The sequence below is a fragment of the Jaculus jaculus genome, chromosome 10 (assembly GCF_020740685.1).
Source record: "Jaculus jaculus isolate mJacJac1 chromosome 10, mJacJac1.mat.Y.cur, whole genome shotgun sequence".
Classification (NCBI taxonomy): domain Eukaryota; kingdom Metazoa; phylum Chordata; class Mammalia; order Rodentia; family Dipodidae; genus Jaculus; species Jaculus jaculus.
In genome coordinates, this window is record NC_059111.1 from 77,959,262 (window position 1) to 77,975,812 (window position 16,551).

At 34.2% G+C, this 16,551-nt stretch overlaps 1 protein-coding gene across 1 annotated transcript in view; it reads left to right on the forward strand.

The window, feature by feature from the left end:
• The window catches only part of Cftr (CF transmembrane conductance regulator), a 133,921-nt gene that overhangs the window by 21,932 nt on the left and 95,438 nt on the right, over positions 1 to 16,551 (forward strand). The window contains exons 3-7 of the mRNA XM_045160653.1: positions 329 to 437; positions 8,636 to 8,851; positions 12,223 to 12,312; positions 13,509 to 13,672; positions 14,932 to 15,057. Of these exons, the coding sequence (XP_045016588.1) occupies positions 329 to 437; positions 8,636 to 8,851; positions 12,223 to 12,312; positions 13,509 to 13,672; positions 14,932 to 15,057 (705 nt within the window). The remainder of the gene's footprint in view (positions 1 to 328; positions 438 to 8,635; positions 8,852 to 12,222; positions 12,313 to 13,508; positions 13,673 to 14,931; positions 15,058 to 16,551) is intronic.

Sequence of the window (16,551 nt, forward strand, 5' to 3'; positions counted from 1 at the left end):
AGGGATGAAGGGGGAAAGCTTGGAATGTTAATTTCTTTTACCTTGTTTGTGTACAAAGTATATTCATAAAATTGTACTTCATTGGTACCCTTTCATCATTCTAATGAAGCCCAGAACTTTTCTTTAACACATACAATATAATCGTTCATGGTGGAATATTGAATTCTGTTGATCAGTTAGTATTGGAGAGTCTCTATAAGGTTCAGTGTCTTTAATCACTGGATTAATCTCTGAACATTTGTGTGTGAAACAAGGTATGAAAGGGAATCTAACAACTCACATGTTTGCAACCTATAACTCACTGGCCTCATTATTTTATTTTTTACAGAGAATGGGAAAGGGAACTTGCATCAAAATCCAAACCCAAACTATACAGTGCTCTACACCGATGCTTTGCTGCTAAATTCATCTTTTTTGGCATTTTATTATATATAGGGGTAAGAATCTTGTAAATAAAAAGACTAGAACAATCTGGTGAGTAGGAATAAAAATGTTATAAAGGATAGAGAAGCATTATAATGAAATAGAAGTGTTATAAAGGACTCATCCAACTCTAAATACTGAGAAACCACCCAAAACTCTAGCAAAGGTAAGAAAAATAGCCTTTGGAATTAAAACGTCAATTTATAGTTAAAGTGGATCTAACAAAATAAACTACTTGTTTATAGTTTATTTTTATAATTTCAAATCCCATTATCTTAATATGTAAGGTTAATAGCACTTTTATTTTGTTGTGGTCAACAGAGAACTGCTGGAGAGACAATGTCAAAGGAAGAATTAGGTCACAGTCATTTACATAGATGGATATTTATCCTATTTCAAAATCATATCTTCATACTGAATTATTTCAAAGAAAAAGCAAAAGTTTAAACTTTGGTTGTGATGTATATTTGCACTGTGCTTTCTCAGCATCCTATATCATGTATATGGAATCATTTATCTGGAAACCTAGGCTTTGTGGTGTGCAGTGACCTTTGATATTCCCTAGCTGTTCTCAAAAGTGATTCTTGTTTGTTACTTTCTATATCATCTACAAATAATTTTGAATACTTTGTCATAACCTGTTAAAAGAAGTGATAACTGACAAATATATTTAGTCTTTCAGTAATGACTATATACAATATTGTTTGAGATGCTATGTTCTGTGAATTATGTTATATTTATATTGATTTTTCTGCCTCAGAGTTAACAGGGTCAAGGTGTCTACCCAATGCCATATGAGTTGCATTGTGGTAGAAATTTTAGCTCTTATAGCCCCCCAAATTTATTCAAATTGTGATCAAGATGTATACAATTAACTCCAGTTGTATAAATTTTCTAATGCTCTTAATAATCTGAAAGAAATTCTGGCTTTTCTAGATCTATATATGTATATATGTATATATGAATCTATATATTTCTATTTATATATAGAGAGGTTCATGTATACTGTATGTATATACTCATATATTTGCACATAGGTAGCTTCATATCATGTACTCATAAAATGATATATCTCTTTTCTATTATTATGCATTGTAGGTTTGTTATTCATGGTTGGATCTATGGATTTCTGTATTTATGTGTTTGTTATTTTCAAAAGCCAAAAGAATTAGAATTTCTTCTAGGAAAGTATGTATGTATGTATATGATATGCAAAATGTATAGAATCTTATAGAAACTTGAGAAAGTTTGGGGGTTAAAAGAGTAAATATGACTGTAGAAATAACCAAATTATGAATCTTCTATTCCTATATATTTGAGGTCATTCTTATCAATTGTGAGCACTCAGATGTTTAATTAGGAATTTTTTTTTTCGCTGAAGATACTGCAGTGCTAAGGGTAAAACCTATTGACATAAGTAAGAGACAGGGAAATAGACTAGCATGATGTATTACATTGTTCTTAAACTTTTCAAGATTACAGTATCTTAGTTTATGAAAGTCATTCATAATATGTCAATTACCATGGATGGAGCAATGTAAAAAGTGCTTCTGCATGAATGTGAACAATGGTTTGTATCTCTTGAACCAGCAGAACATCTGAAGGGAAAGGTGTATTTTCCAGTTCAATTCCTTTCTAAAAAGTTATTATGAGAGTGAGAAAGAGAAAGAAGAGAAGGAGAAAGAGAAGAAGGAAGGAAGGAAGGAGGGAAGGAAGGAAGGAAGGAAAGAAGGGGAAAGCAAGGGAAGTAAAGAAGGGAAGGGTACAACAGGGCCTCCTTCCACTGCATATGAAATCCAGGCACATGCACATCTTTCTGTGTCTGGCTTTATGTGAATATTTGGTAATCAAACCTGACCAACAGTCTTTGCCAATAGTGCCTTTAACTGCCAAGACATCTCTCCAACCATTACAAGGTCAATTCTTGCTAATAGCAAAATATTGGTGAGGAAAGATCCCAACAGGAGAAATTGCTACAGTGTATAAAGTGGGAAGACAAGACAGAAAATTTATTGTGCGCAGTGTGTTTTTCACTCTTACCACATAGAACTCACTGGAAGTCACATAGTTTTAAGTAGTTAAAATGTAGAAAACCAAGTCTCAAGGCATTTAAACCACCATTGGGTCCATTTGCATAACTTTTTAGTACATTTTGTCAATTGATTTTTTTCATAGAGCCAGTTGGCTTTACACATTTTTCAGTACAGACACCATTCTACAAAATAAAATGAAATTTCCCTATAGGCAGCATCAGAACAGATGGGTTTACAGGGTGACAACAAGGAAACCACAATGTGCGCATCTGATTGGTTAACATTAGTTTACTTCAGACTGTGTTTTTATAAGTGTTAAAAAGATGAATTTGTAGCCAGGCATCATGGCATATGCCTTTAATCCTAGCACTTGGGAGGCAGAGCTAAGGAGGATCACTGTGTCTGTGGCCACTCTGAGACTACAAAGTAAATTCCAGGTCAGCATGGGATAGAGAGAAACCCTACCTCAATTAAAAAAAAAACAACAAAAAACCCCAAAAACAAACAACAACAACAACAACAAAAAGTAAAGAAAAATAAAGATGAATTTCTTATTAGATTTTTTTTTTCTGTTGTGTGAGAAAATGCCTGAAAAAAAGCAACTTAATAAAAGGAAGCATTATATCAGGTAACAGTTCAAGGATACACACTCCATGCTGGTGGAGAAGATGTGGTGGAAGTAGCTTGAGGCAGCTGGTCATATTGCATCCACAGTCAGGAATTAGGCAGTGATGAATGCTGGTACCCAGCTTACTCCCTCACTTTTTAAATTTAACTTTTACTTAAAATTATTTATTCATTTATTTGAGAGCAAAAGGAAGAAGTGGGCGGGGGGGAGAGTGGGTGTGCCAGGCCCTCCAGCTGCCACAAACAAACTCCAAATGTATGTGGCCCCTTGTATATCTGGATTACATGGTGCTGAGGAATCAAACCTGGGTCCTTTGGCTTTGCAAGCAAGCACCTTAATTGCTAAGCTACCTCTTCATCCCTTATTTTAAATTTTTATGGACATGTAACAATTATACATATTTATAAGATTACAGTACATTCCAATATATGTACATATTTTGTCATAATAAGATGAGTGTAATTAATATTGTTCAATTTCTTAAGCATTTATAATTTCTTTATGGTAAGAACATTTAAAATCTTCTCTCTTGGATATTTTAAAAATATATAGTATATTATTAACTATAGTCACCTTCTGTGGTTGTTTGAATAGATGGCCCCCAATATATTCAGTATTTTATTAGTTTGCAGTTTGGATCTGTAGCCACTTGGCTGGAGGATGTGTCACTGAGCAGATTTTAGGGTACAGTTCTAAGGTGTGGTTGTGGATTTGCAATTCCAGTCTAAAGATATGCAAAGTGCCTGGAGTTCTTGAAGTGTTTTTGTTCTTAGTGTAGCTTTTAGAATTTTTGTCTTGTACCTGCTCTCTCTCTTTCTCTTTCTCTCTTTGCTTGCACCTGTGGAAGCAGGCCAGCTTCTTCTGCCATTATGGAATTTCCCCTGGATCTGTAAGCTTCAGTAACTCCCTTTCCTCCATAAAAGTGTGTCTGGAAGTTCATTTCAGTGACCTGGATGCTACCAGCTACACCTTCTTAGAACTTATTCTTCCTAGCTTTGAATTTGTAACTGTTTGTATAAGTAGTTCAGTGTGCAAGAGCTTGTTGCAATCTGGCAAGTATATAGGGTGTTCAGAGTGCAAGTGCTTGCTGGGATCAGAGAATGGCCAGATATGGGGGCACATGTGGATGACAGAGGAGGATGAGAAAGGAATACTAGATGACAAGCCACTGGAAGATTTGCCGAGAGAGGGCAAACAGGGAAGATACATACGGAAGTGAAAGAGCCAAAGGCAAGGCCTATCCACATAAAGACTGACCCCAAACACCCTTTGTTTTTGCAGTAGGCTTATATTCAAAGAATTGTCTTTGTTTAAATGTAAGAGACAAAGATCTGCCTTTATAACAGTCTGAGGGACTTGAAAACTCTGGAAAAGTGAATACCAGGACTTCTTTATATTCCTAAACGTCCTGGGAAAACATGAAATCCAGAATATTCCTGAGTGAATGCTTATGAATTTTTATAGTAATAAATGCACTGCGGGAATCATAGTCTGTCACTAATATCCTTACAGGCTTTTTCTACATTGCTTCCCTCACATTATCCTTAAGTGACTCTCATACTCAGTTTTCTGACAGCCAATTTCTCTTCTGTGCTAAAGTCTTAACTGTTAAAGACAATGTTTATCTGGCTGCTGAGACAGATGAAGACAAAACAAGCTCCCAGTTTATGGTGACACAGCGTAGCTAACATGATTTAAAATTGCATCAGTATTATAGAAATAAGCTCCTTCATGGTGGCATTTCCTTTTTCTTAACCTTTCACAGTTAACAGAAAATTTTAAAAAACACTTTCTTATATCATTCTGGGAACCAACTATGTATTTATTATCCCATAATCATGATGAACAGGGAACAGAAATGTATACATAGTATGAAATTAAGTTGCTCTATTGTTAATAGAAGTGCTATAACAGTTTTAAGAATCCTCATTTCACAGAAAGAAGGGAAGGCTCAGAAAGAACTCTACAAGCAGTAAGGCAGTGACATTATTTAATGGTATAGAGGACTTAACAAAATAGCCAATCTTAAACTGGGTGTGGTGACACACACCTTTAATCCCAGCACTCCAGCACTTGGGAGGCAGAGGTAGGAGGATCACTGAGTTCAAGGCCACCCTGAGACTACACAGTGAATTCCAGGTCAGCCTGAGCTAGAGTGAGACCCTACCTCAAGAAACCAAAAGAAAAAAAAGAGTTAATCTTTACTGTGAGTGGGTAAAAGAATGAAGACAACAGAGGCTATAAAGGGTAGTGGGGAGAAGACTGAAAGGTTGATAAAGGCAGATCTTTGTCTCTTACATTTAAACAAAGACAATTCTTTGAATATAAGCCTACTGCAAAAACAAAGGGTGTTTGGGGTCAGTCTTTATGTGGATAGGCCTTGCCTTTGGCTCTTTCACTTCCGTATGTATCTTCCCTGTTTGCCCTCTCTCGGCAAATCTTCCAGTGGCTTGTCATCTAGTATTCCTTTCTCATCCTCCTCTGTCATCCACATGTGCCCCCATATCTGGCCATTCTCTGATCCCAGCAAGCACTTGCACTCTGAACACCCTATATACTTGCCAGATTGCAACAAGCTCTTGCACACTGAACTACTTATACTTTTGTGATCACAGTAAACATTTGCACACTGAATCCCCAATACTTGTCTTGTACCCTGAATATTTCTTCCCACTTTTCTAGAACCCCTGTCCCAGCCCTAACATACAAACTGCCATTATGAAAATATTTTATACCATCTTCAGTTTTTACATATTATTTCATGCAGTCGGCAAGTCAGGAGATCTCTGTGTATCTAAAATAATCTGAGCAACTGAGTGCCATGTAGCTTTCATCTACTAAGAATATAGAACTATTTTTTTCTAAGAGTAATGTATAAAGGACTGCACTTTATGGATTAAGCTAGGAGTCAGGCACCATGTTTCTTTTCTGAATTAAAAGGAATCAGGTGGTGTCTATATATGGTTCTATTGTAAATATCAGAGAACACGCATGAAACATATTAGGAAAAGTTATAAAAGGGGAAGGGTGACTAGGAGTGCTGATTTTGTCCTTGAATGTTCCATATAGGGCAATGAGGTTTATGTTGACTTGCTATTTGCTATTATTTTGACTAAGAAATAAACTGTATTTGGTTCTATAAGTTTACGCCCCAGAGTAATGCTACCATTGCCTTTGTGAAATAATACATGTTGTAAAACAGATAAGTATATCCTGTTGGTTGAGGCAAGATGACAATTAATTCAATTCTAACAACATGTAAAATGGGCATTTCTTTTCGAGGGAACTTACAATTTTTAAGTATAAATTGTAATCATTTTATTATAAATTGCAACCAAATAATTTATCAAATAAGTTCACTATGATAAAGATAACAAGTTATGGTATAGTAAAAAAAAAAAAAAAAACCAACTTCAGATTGAACAATAAGGAGTTTAGTTCCAATCAGCAGGAGAAAAAAAAAAACACTCATGCAAGCCTGTGCTTTGTTAACTTGAAAATTACTTTTCTAAAGCTCAATTGCTAAAATACTTCTCTTCTTTTTTTTTTCCTCACAAGGCTTTTCAGCATTACATAATTAGGAGTTCCTCCTTAGAAGTGGATACATATTTTTCTACAAAGTGATATTAGAAATAGTTGCATACTTACTCTACAATGTAATATTTGATATAGTCTCTCTTCTTCTCCTCTTACTTTAAAAGAGACAAACTATTTATGCTAAACATATGATATAAGCAGTTGACTTCATGGACAACATTGCACTCTTCCAGTGTTACTTTACAATGAACAGTGATTTAAAAAATAATTGTATTTATTTATTTGCGAGAGAGAGAGAGAGAGAGGGAGGGAGAATGGGTATGCACGGGCCTGTAGCCAGCAGTGCAGACAAATTCCAGATGCATATATGTGGGTTTTGGGGAATGGAACCTGGGTCCTTAATTTTCACAGGCAAATGCCTTAACTGCTAAGCCATCACTCCACTCCAAAGAGTAATGTTTTAGCATGCATGCATAGGCAATGTTAGTACCCCTTGCTTTCTATCTCTGACCACACATGATGGTTCTCATATGGGTAGCATGTCAAGCACAAGTGCAAACTCACTAGTAATGGAAAAATGAGAGAATGTCAATGTGGTATTATTTATTGTGAAAAAAATAAATATTATGTTATAAAATACTGATATAATTTTGCAGTTTAAATATTAACCACATGTAAATGTGGTATGAAGATATAGTGTATATATACTTTTAAATCCAAGTTTTATCATGATAATATATTTTCATCACTTGGCCTTGTTCAGTATAAAGAAAGTTGTCATATGTGTGTGGAAGTTCATAGAAACAACCAAGATAGTGCTTGCATTGATTATAATAGTTTAAGGATAGAAACAACACACCTGTTTCATTGTAGGCAATAGATAAATAGCATTATTTCTTCACAGAATAGCATTGTACTTAGAATAAATGAGGTAGCTATATGATATCTTTAGGTATAAATGTCAAAAGCAATTTTAGGTTAAAAAATTGCAAAAAGCAAAGCCTGATACCATTTATATAACATTTAAAATCTCAAAACTTCTATACATTAATATACTAAAGATGTATGTCTATATAATAAAAATATAAAATATGCATAAGGTAGTGCATACTAAGCATTAATTTATATACTTAATAATTTTAAACAAGTTTTCTTTTACTGATGTAGTAAACTATTAACATGTTTTATCAAGTTAAGAAGTTAGCAGTTATGTTTTCTGTATCGACCTTTCTCATTTGAAGGCAATTTAGTAAGATGGATAGGATTCGACCTCCTGGTTTCAGATCTGTTCATATATATGTTCAGAAGCGGCAATAACTTGGACGGACAGTTTGGTTTAGCAGTCAGCTGAGGACTGTTGAAAAGTTGATGAGCCTGAGTTACAATGTCTTAGCATGTACCTTCACTGAGGTTCATTCTAGTCTCACACAGAAATGATCAGCACTGCAGGTGGCTGGCTTTAAATACCACTGACCATCCTGCTCCCTGCTGTCACCAGCTCCACTTGGTCCTAGTTCCTTGAGAAACTCTTCCTTTTTGAAAATAATGCTATTGATCAAAATCTTTTTCAAAGTTCTTACTGAAATTGCATCAGGTCACTTGATTTCTTTAGGCACTGTTACTTGATCTGCAAAGTGTAAATAGTAATGCTTTCTTTGATTCTGAAAGTTGTTATGAAATTAGTGGGAAATATTTCAGAGACATTTTAGTGCTATGTAATTAACACAGTGCTTCTAAAAAACCACCTTTACTTTATAATGAGTACCTTTTCAGTGAACACCTTATACATAAACTTGCCTCCAAATGACTTTTGCTACAAATCAAATACCAAATCATATTTCAATGTCCAGAAATTAAAGATAGTGTCAGGCTTTTCATAGGCAGTTTGACCTGTGCTATATACTTGTTTTAAGTCCCCCTGTAAAGACAAACCTTCTCATATTAAGATTGTGAGGGCATTTCAAGACAGAGAAATGAAATATAATTTCTGTTTTCCCCCTTCTTCCTTCTACAGGAAGTCACTAAGGCTGTACAGCCCCTATTACTGGGGAAGATCATAGCTTCATATGATCCTGACAATAAGACTGAACGTTCCATCGCTATTTATCTAGGCATCGGCTTTTGTCTACTTTCCATTTTAAGGACACTGATTCTCCATCAAGCCATTTTTGGCTTGCAACATATTGGCATGCAGATGAGAATAGCTATGTTTAGCTTGATTTACAAGAAGGTAAAATTTCTAGTTTTTGTTTTGTCTTGCTACTATAGTGCTAGAGCTTGAACCAAGTGCTTTTCATATGCTAGACAACTTCTCTGCACTGTTGCTAACCTGCGCAGTCCCCAGATATTCTCTATGGCATGTTTTAAATGCCTTGAGTTACACTGTAAGATGATGGAAGAGGTAATGCTGAAATTGAGTTTAGTTTCATATGCCTGTGAAAGAAATGGCAAGAATAAGAAATGACAAGAATAAGAATAAGTTTTTTTTTTGATAATTCAATTTATATCAACTGAGAGCTATTTAGTATCTTCTGTAACCTGCCTATATAGTAGATTTCATTTTAGTCACCTTATTAATTTGGGGCTTTTGGGGCTAGATATTACTGTTTTTGTTTTGTATGTGGTGGAATTTGAACTCAGAGCTTCACACATGATAGGCAGGTATACAACCACTGAGTGACCTCTCCAGCCACAGAAACATTTTTAATCCAAATTTCCATGTTGAAATGGCATATCGTTTGCATCAAAGTCATTGATAAAATGTCGTCTTATGGTAAAATGCCCTCTATGTTCACTAACAAGAATATATTATATAATTATTAATAGTAACTTAAGTAGTAAGTTTCTTCCTTGATCACTTATTTTCAGTGACAACATAGTCATTGTACTGATACTTCTCTACTACCTAGTTTGAGTAGGGTTATTGTCATATTGTTGAATCCTGTACCTTTAAAATTTGTAAAACAACATACATTGGCATCATGAGAACCCTCCTTTTCTGTATCTACCATCCAAACAGGAGCCCAAGTTCCTGGAGTAGGAAAGAAGTGAATTCAAATGAAGATTTAGTTACCTGACAAACAAATCTTAAGGTCATTTCAATGACATGGGCTTTTCCCAATCTGAAGCAAACATTACATATATTTGCTTTACTCCTCCAAGTCAATAAAGAAAGCTGTGTTGATTAAATAATTTGCATATTACTTTGTTCTTCCTTTCTGTTACCTCACTTCAATGAAAAAGTTTATATATTTTGCTTATAAGGGTTATGGAGCTGAGGCTGACCTCTAGCAAATAACCCATGACACCTCTATGATATATATGCAAGGTCAATTGTGCTGTAAAAACCTTGATAGCCATACTTCATTGTTCAATACAGGCTTTTATGGAGGCAGAGGAGGAAACATAGTCAGTAGTTTAATTGAATCTTCTCAAGTGAAATCTATTCAATTCACAATTTTCAAGAAAACAAGGGTGATAAATAAAGCATTTGATTTTTATCCAGAAAATAAGAATTTATTAGGAATTACTTGTAATGCAAAAGAATATAACTGGCCATCAAATAAAATTAAATTTATTTTAATAAATATCAGTAAATAAGTACTTAATAGAGTAATAATAGCTAAGGAGACACTTGACACATTTCTAAAGATATAGAGATATGTGATCCCATTTGATTCACCCCAAATCTCCATACTTTAGGTACCATTATTTCTACTTTAGGGATAAAGAAACAAATATCTAAACAACATAGAACATTGTGCAAAAACTACTTCAAAAATTACAAATAAATAAATCACAATCAATGAAGTTAAGTGGTTTCAATTATTCAGGAAAATAATTACTGAAATGCAGTAGTTGAGCTAAAAGGGATGTGAAGTCAAATAAGGAGCAAGGTTAATTTCTTAACATGTCATCATGTTATATTTGGCACAGTCTCAGAACACATAAATGTAAAGCTGCAAATCATTATGTATTTATTTCTTAATGCCTAATAACCTCATCAGTTTCCACTTTGCTTTATCTTGTGGCCATAGTTACTCTCCTGCATGAATATCATCACCAAAGAATGTAATATCATCTCCATGTGGTACTAGTTTTGTCCCTTAATTGAGCCTTGTCTTGGCTCTTCTAAGGTCTCATTCCTTCCTGTTTGGCCCTGTTTCATTCTCATAGCAGACACACATAAGATCTTTCCTACAATATTTCAAATTTTACAATAAACAACTCTTTGTTTCAAATACTGACACCAGAACACACTATACTTGAATAATTAATTTAAATATAAGCAAAAATAAGCTTTGCTCATGAATTTCAAGAATGATGAAATAAGTAAATTAATATTGACTAAGTGGCCAGGCAGACTAAGTGACCAGGCATGGTGGTGCATGCTTTTAATACAAGCGCTTGGGAGACAGAGGTAGGAGGATTGCCATTGCTGTGAATTCTAGGCCAGCCTAAGACTAAATAATGAATTCCAGGTCAGCATGAGCTAGAGTGAGACCCAACCTAGAAAAGCCTGTATATATTTATATATAGTGCACACAACTCAATGTTTTTCTCCATGTATGACTCAAAGTGACCTGACACTATATCACCTCATACATATGCAATAGCTAAAGAATTTCCTCTTTTCCTCATAATTATCTGATAATGCTTTGGGATTAACTATGTTGATTTCTTCTTCTCTGCTTATCCAAGTGCTGTCAGTTATTCCAAACTAATCTGTAATCAAAGTGTGAATTTTCTCTTGTCCATTTTTTAACTTTCTTGCACCCTTAATTCATCTATTGTATTCTATACTTATTCACATTCTAAATTATCCTGAGGCAAAAATTAAAAATTTTAAAATCTTAATTCCTACCATAGACAGTGACTTGCATCTACTAAACTCTAAGTAAATATGTGAAGGATTCGACTGGAGCAAGTATTAGACAGGTGCTTTGCAGTCAAAGCCATCTATCTGCAAATAAATTTGTATTAAAATCCATAGATTATTACTGTGATCTTTCATAATCAAAATTAATTTATCAATTTAATAAATTCAAATAAATAATTTATCCACTTACATATGCTATTGTGATTTTGGAAAATCAAAGATTTTTTTATACTCAATATAATCTTTAAAACTTATTAATGATTTAGTTATCTATAATATACTTTTATTAACTTTAACAGTATTTATGCTTAAAAGAATTATTGTGAGATTTACTTGATGAAAAACTTAAGGCTAGGTTTTTAATCTCAAGTTTCAATGTCTTAAATTTGATCATTTAAAACAAAACAAAACCAAAACCCAAAAACTTATAAAAGACTCATATATAAATGGACTTTTCAAAATACAACATCAAATATATATAATATATTCCTATTACAGAAATAAAAATAGTTATCTATATGTCAGAATATGTAATAAAGGTATATCAGTATAATATTTATAAATCTAAGAAGACTGAAGCTAATGAATATTAAATTTGCTCATTATTTTCTATTAAAAGGCATGCAGAGTAGTTTGCTTCCCCAAATTTTTTATAATATTGTTTATGAATATATTTGTCTCTTGTTTGTTGATGTCACCTAATTTCCCAATTTTTCTTTTAGACCCTAAAACTGTCAAGTCGTGTTCTTGATAAAATAAGTATTGGACAACTTGTTAATCTACTTTCAAACAACATGAACAAATTTGAAGAAGTATGTACTTAGTGATTAAATGTTTTATGCATTATGTTAGAAATCACACTCTTAAGGAATGAATTTTCCTGGATCAGTTAACAGTAATCAGTGACTAAGTCATACCCATCCCTACCTTGGTTACTACTGGAAACTCAAAAAGCTAAATTGTAATACAATGTGCCATTTTGAGGTTGAGTAGAGCTGCCCAACTCAAATATACTTCAGCTTGTCCTTATGTAATCCTTATCAGACTTTGCTTCCCTTTATATAGTACATTAATGATTTACTTTGGCTGAATATGATACTCTGAGCAATTCTTGTTCCATGCTGTCTCAATGTGACAAATAAATTCAGGGTCCTTAAAGAGACCCACTTTGTTTTATTCATCTTTGCATTTCCAGTACTTAACATAGCAAGTGCTAAGTCAGTTACTACTGAATGCAGGAATATTCTGAATATTTTTGTCACATATTGAGCTGTTCTGGTGGGTGTGAATTGAGCCTTTTAAGAGAGTTCTTTGATCTTTCATGTTTCATGGAAGATCTGGATTTATTTAAAAAGGATATTATTTAAAGGGCTGGGGAGTTAGTTCAATTGATAAAGTGCTTGCCTCACATGCATGAAGACATGAGTTCAATCCCTGGAACCCACTTAAAAATTCCAGGCATGGTGGTATGAACCTATAATCTCTGGGGAATCAGACACAGCAAGATACTTGGAACTTGCTGGCTAGATAAGTTAGCTCAATTAGTGAGCTCTAGGCCAATGAATAACCCTGTCTCAAAGAAGTTGGATGGCATTTCTGAGAGTGACACCAGTGTGTTTGTCTTATCTTTAAATGGATATATATGTATGTAAATGTGTACCTGCATGCACATGTGTATCCATACACATTTGAACCTGCACATACATGCATTAAAAATTATTTGAAATAAAAATTGGCATGATTTTTAGGATATCCGATCTCAATTTCACTGAGTAAAAAGACATATTCAGATTTTTCAGTGATTTCAAAAGAGTTCAATGAGAAAAACTGGTCTATGTATAGACTAAGCCCATTAATGTGGGTTCCAAGTCATGAACACTTAGATTTAAATGTGTAGAACCATTATTGATAGCTTGCTCCCAGTGCTTATTTTCAACCCATGTATGTTTGCTTGCTTGATTTTAGCTGAAGAATAACATGTCACTTTTTTTTCCTGTTTACTTTGCAGGGATTTACAGTGGCCCATTTCATATGGATTGCTCCTTTGCAAGTGATCCTGCTGATGGGGCTGCTGTGGGAGCTGTTACAAGCCTCCTCCTTCTGTGGTCTTGGCCTATTAATTGTGCTATCCATTTTCCAAGCCATCATAGGGAAGATGATAATGAACTACAGGTAGCCACATATTGTCATCGTTTGAAGAAGTTTAAATCAGGTTTCTAGAAAATTCATGCCCATGCCAAAACATTTTTGCACACTGGTCTGAAAGCTAGACAAAGTATCAATAAAAAAAGGATTTTTAAAAAAAATAACATTAATAGCACTTCCTATTTCAAAAATAATTTTTGGCTTCACAGTCTATTAAATTTCTTTTCAAATATATAAAGATTCAGTACATTTTTCTAGTTCATGAAATATAGATTAAAATGGATGCAGTATTTATATGAACTAGAAGGAATGTCTAGATTTTATGTAGCTTATTAGCTTTTCCCATTCAAGTTTATGTTTTATCACACCAGATCTTTAATTACTTTTTAATTTTTATTTTTTAACTTTTTTGTTTTATTTATTTATTTTTTATTTATTTGAGAATGACAGGCAGATAGAGAAAGAGGCAGATAGGGAGAGAATGGACACACCAGGGCCTCCAGCCACTCACTGCAAACAAACTCTAGATGCATGTGCCACCTTGTGCATCTGGCTTATGTGGGTCCTGGGGAATCAAGCCTTGAACTGGGGTCCTTAGGCTTCACAGTCAAGTGTAAAACCACTAAGCCATCTCTCCAGCCCCTATTTTTTATTTTTATTTATTTATTTAAGTCAAAGAGGCAGAGAGTGAGAGAACGAGAGAAAGAGAGAGAGAATGGGTGCGCCAGGGCCTCTACCCACTGCAAACAAGCTCCAGACACATGTGCCACCTTGTGCATCTGGCTTATGTGGATCCTGGGGAATCGAGCCTGGATTCTTTGGTTTTGTAGGCAAGTGCTTTAGTCACTAAGCCATCTCTCCATCCCTAATTACTTTTCATTAAAGAATGAATTAGTAATATTAGTCTAACTGCTTCTGACTGAAGACTTCCAGAATATGAAAAAACATACAAATTTTGGAGTTCATATAGGGTTTTGCTTAAATGCCAGCTTGCGTGCCATATTGCCTATTATTTCAAAAATTTTTACATTTGGATTTCAAAATGGAGATAATCACCCCTTGCAAACTTTCCTAAAGATTAGAGATGGTGTATAAAATACAACAAACATTGTCTGACATGAAGGAATCATTTAATCAATCATAGTAATTATTACTGTGTATCTGGTAACAAAATAAATGTCCATCTTCTGAATAAAAGAAATGCTATTTTTCTTAAAAATTTGAGCAGTTCTAACTAGATAATTTTTCTTGTTTTATTATTGATTGATCAATTGGTTGATTTGCAGAAAACGGCGTTCTGTACTGATAAATAATCGACTTTTGCTAACCTCAGAAATCATAGAAAATATCCAGTCTGTTAAGGCATATGGTTGGGAAGCAGCAATGGAAAAGATAATTGATAACATGAGAAGGTAAGTTATAGTTAATTATTAAAATGCTGTGAACATTACATTAATGTCTAAAAATGGCTAATAGGGTAGACTTCCAATCAGCACATGCATTGAAATATGTCAGTATTTATGCATTAGTTGCATAAAATTGCTTTGATGGATTATGGTTTTATAGGGATGATCTAGCATAAGTTTTTGCATGACAAGGATATTTATACCTTATGAATGAAGCTCCCATAGGTTTTTATAGTGTTTAATACAACTAATATAATTAACAATGATTATGATACTAGAGACTAATTGAAGCTTTAAATGGAATTGCTAGAATGTACAATTCTGTGTCAAGACTTGATTTTCCATGACATTATACTTGCTTCATAATGATTCACAGAAAAACGTAGGAAAAAAAACCCTTGGTATTTGTTCTTCTTTAACTCAGGAATGACACAATGTAATATTCATAGTGTTGTTCCTATAAACTGTGAAGTGAGTTCATGTAATGAAGGCTACCTCCTGAGAGAGATTTCATACAGAGAAATTCTGAATGTCATGTCTTCTTTCACAGGTTAGTAAAGACCAAAACTGGCAGGAAAAAGCAAATCTCAGGCTGAGATATAATTACTGAGAGAATTTGGGACAAAATATAAAGTAGAACATTTCTGTAGCCATATGACAATTTTTCTTAAGTTGAAGTCTGTGTTCTTCAAAATGCAATCAAGAAAAGGTTCTAGGAGGGCTAGAGAGCTGGTTTAGTGGTTAAAGTGCTTGCCAGCAAAGCCCAAGGACCCAGGCTCAATTATCCAGATTCCATGTAAGCCAGATGCATGTGGTGGCACATGCATCTGGAGTTCCTTTGCAGTGGCTAGATGCTCTAGTGTACCCATTCTCTCTCTCTTTCCCTCTAATAAATAAATAAAAATATTTTTTAAAGAAAAGTTTCTAGAAGACTTAGGTGGCATAGCTAGGCAATTGAGAAGACTATTGATTTCAAGACCAATGGCACATGTATATTTCACAGGGAAAAATAAAGAGTTCCCTTTTGGAAGATGTGAGTAATAATTATTACAAACTCAGGTTGCCAAGACCCACAGACAATGGTAGCTGTGCTCCAGGTGTGTGATTGGAACAACAACTGAAATGCTGAAATGTTAAGTCCTTTGCCATGTAAATAGGAAGAGTAAAAGAGCATTTATTTCCCAAACATTATTGGTCATCTGTTTTTGTTATGCCTTTCAAGATAAATCCAGGAAAGGAATTGCCTATTATTTCAAAAGCATCCTTAAATATGATGAGGAATTGTTCAGTTGGTGAAAGTTGTTTTTCATATGAACAAGTGAGTGCTCCATCATATTTTTGCCTATAAACATAGGCATAACAAGGGTTATCAGAGGACTGGTTTTCTTGGGCTCATGAGATGCTTAAATACAAGTTATTCTTGTAGCTGACTTCTCTTGATATCGGTACTTTTCCTCCCTCCTCCTCAGAAAGGGAAATCTGTTCTTTCTGTTCTATATT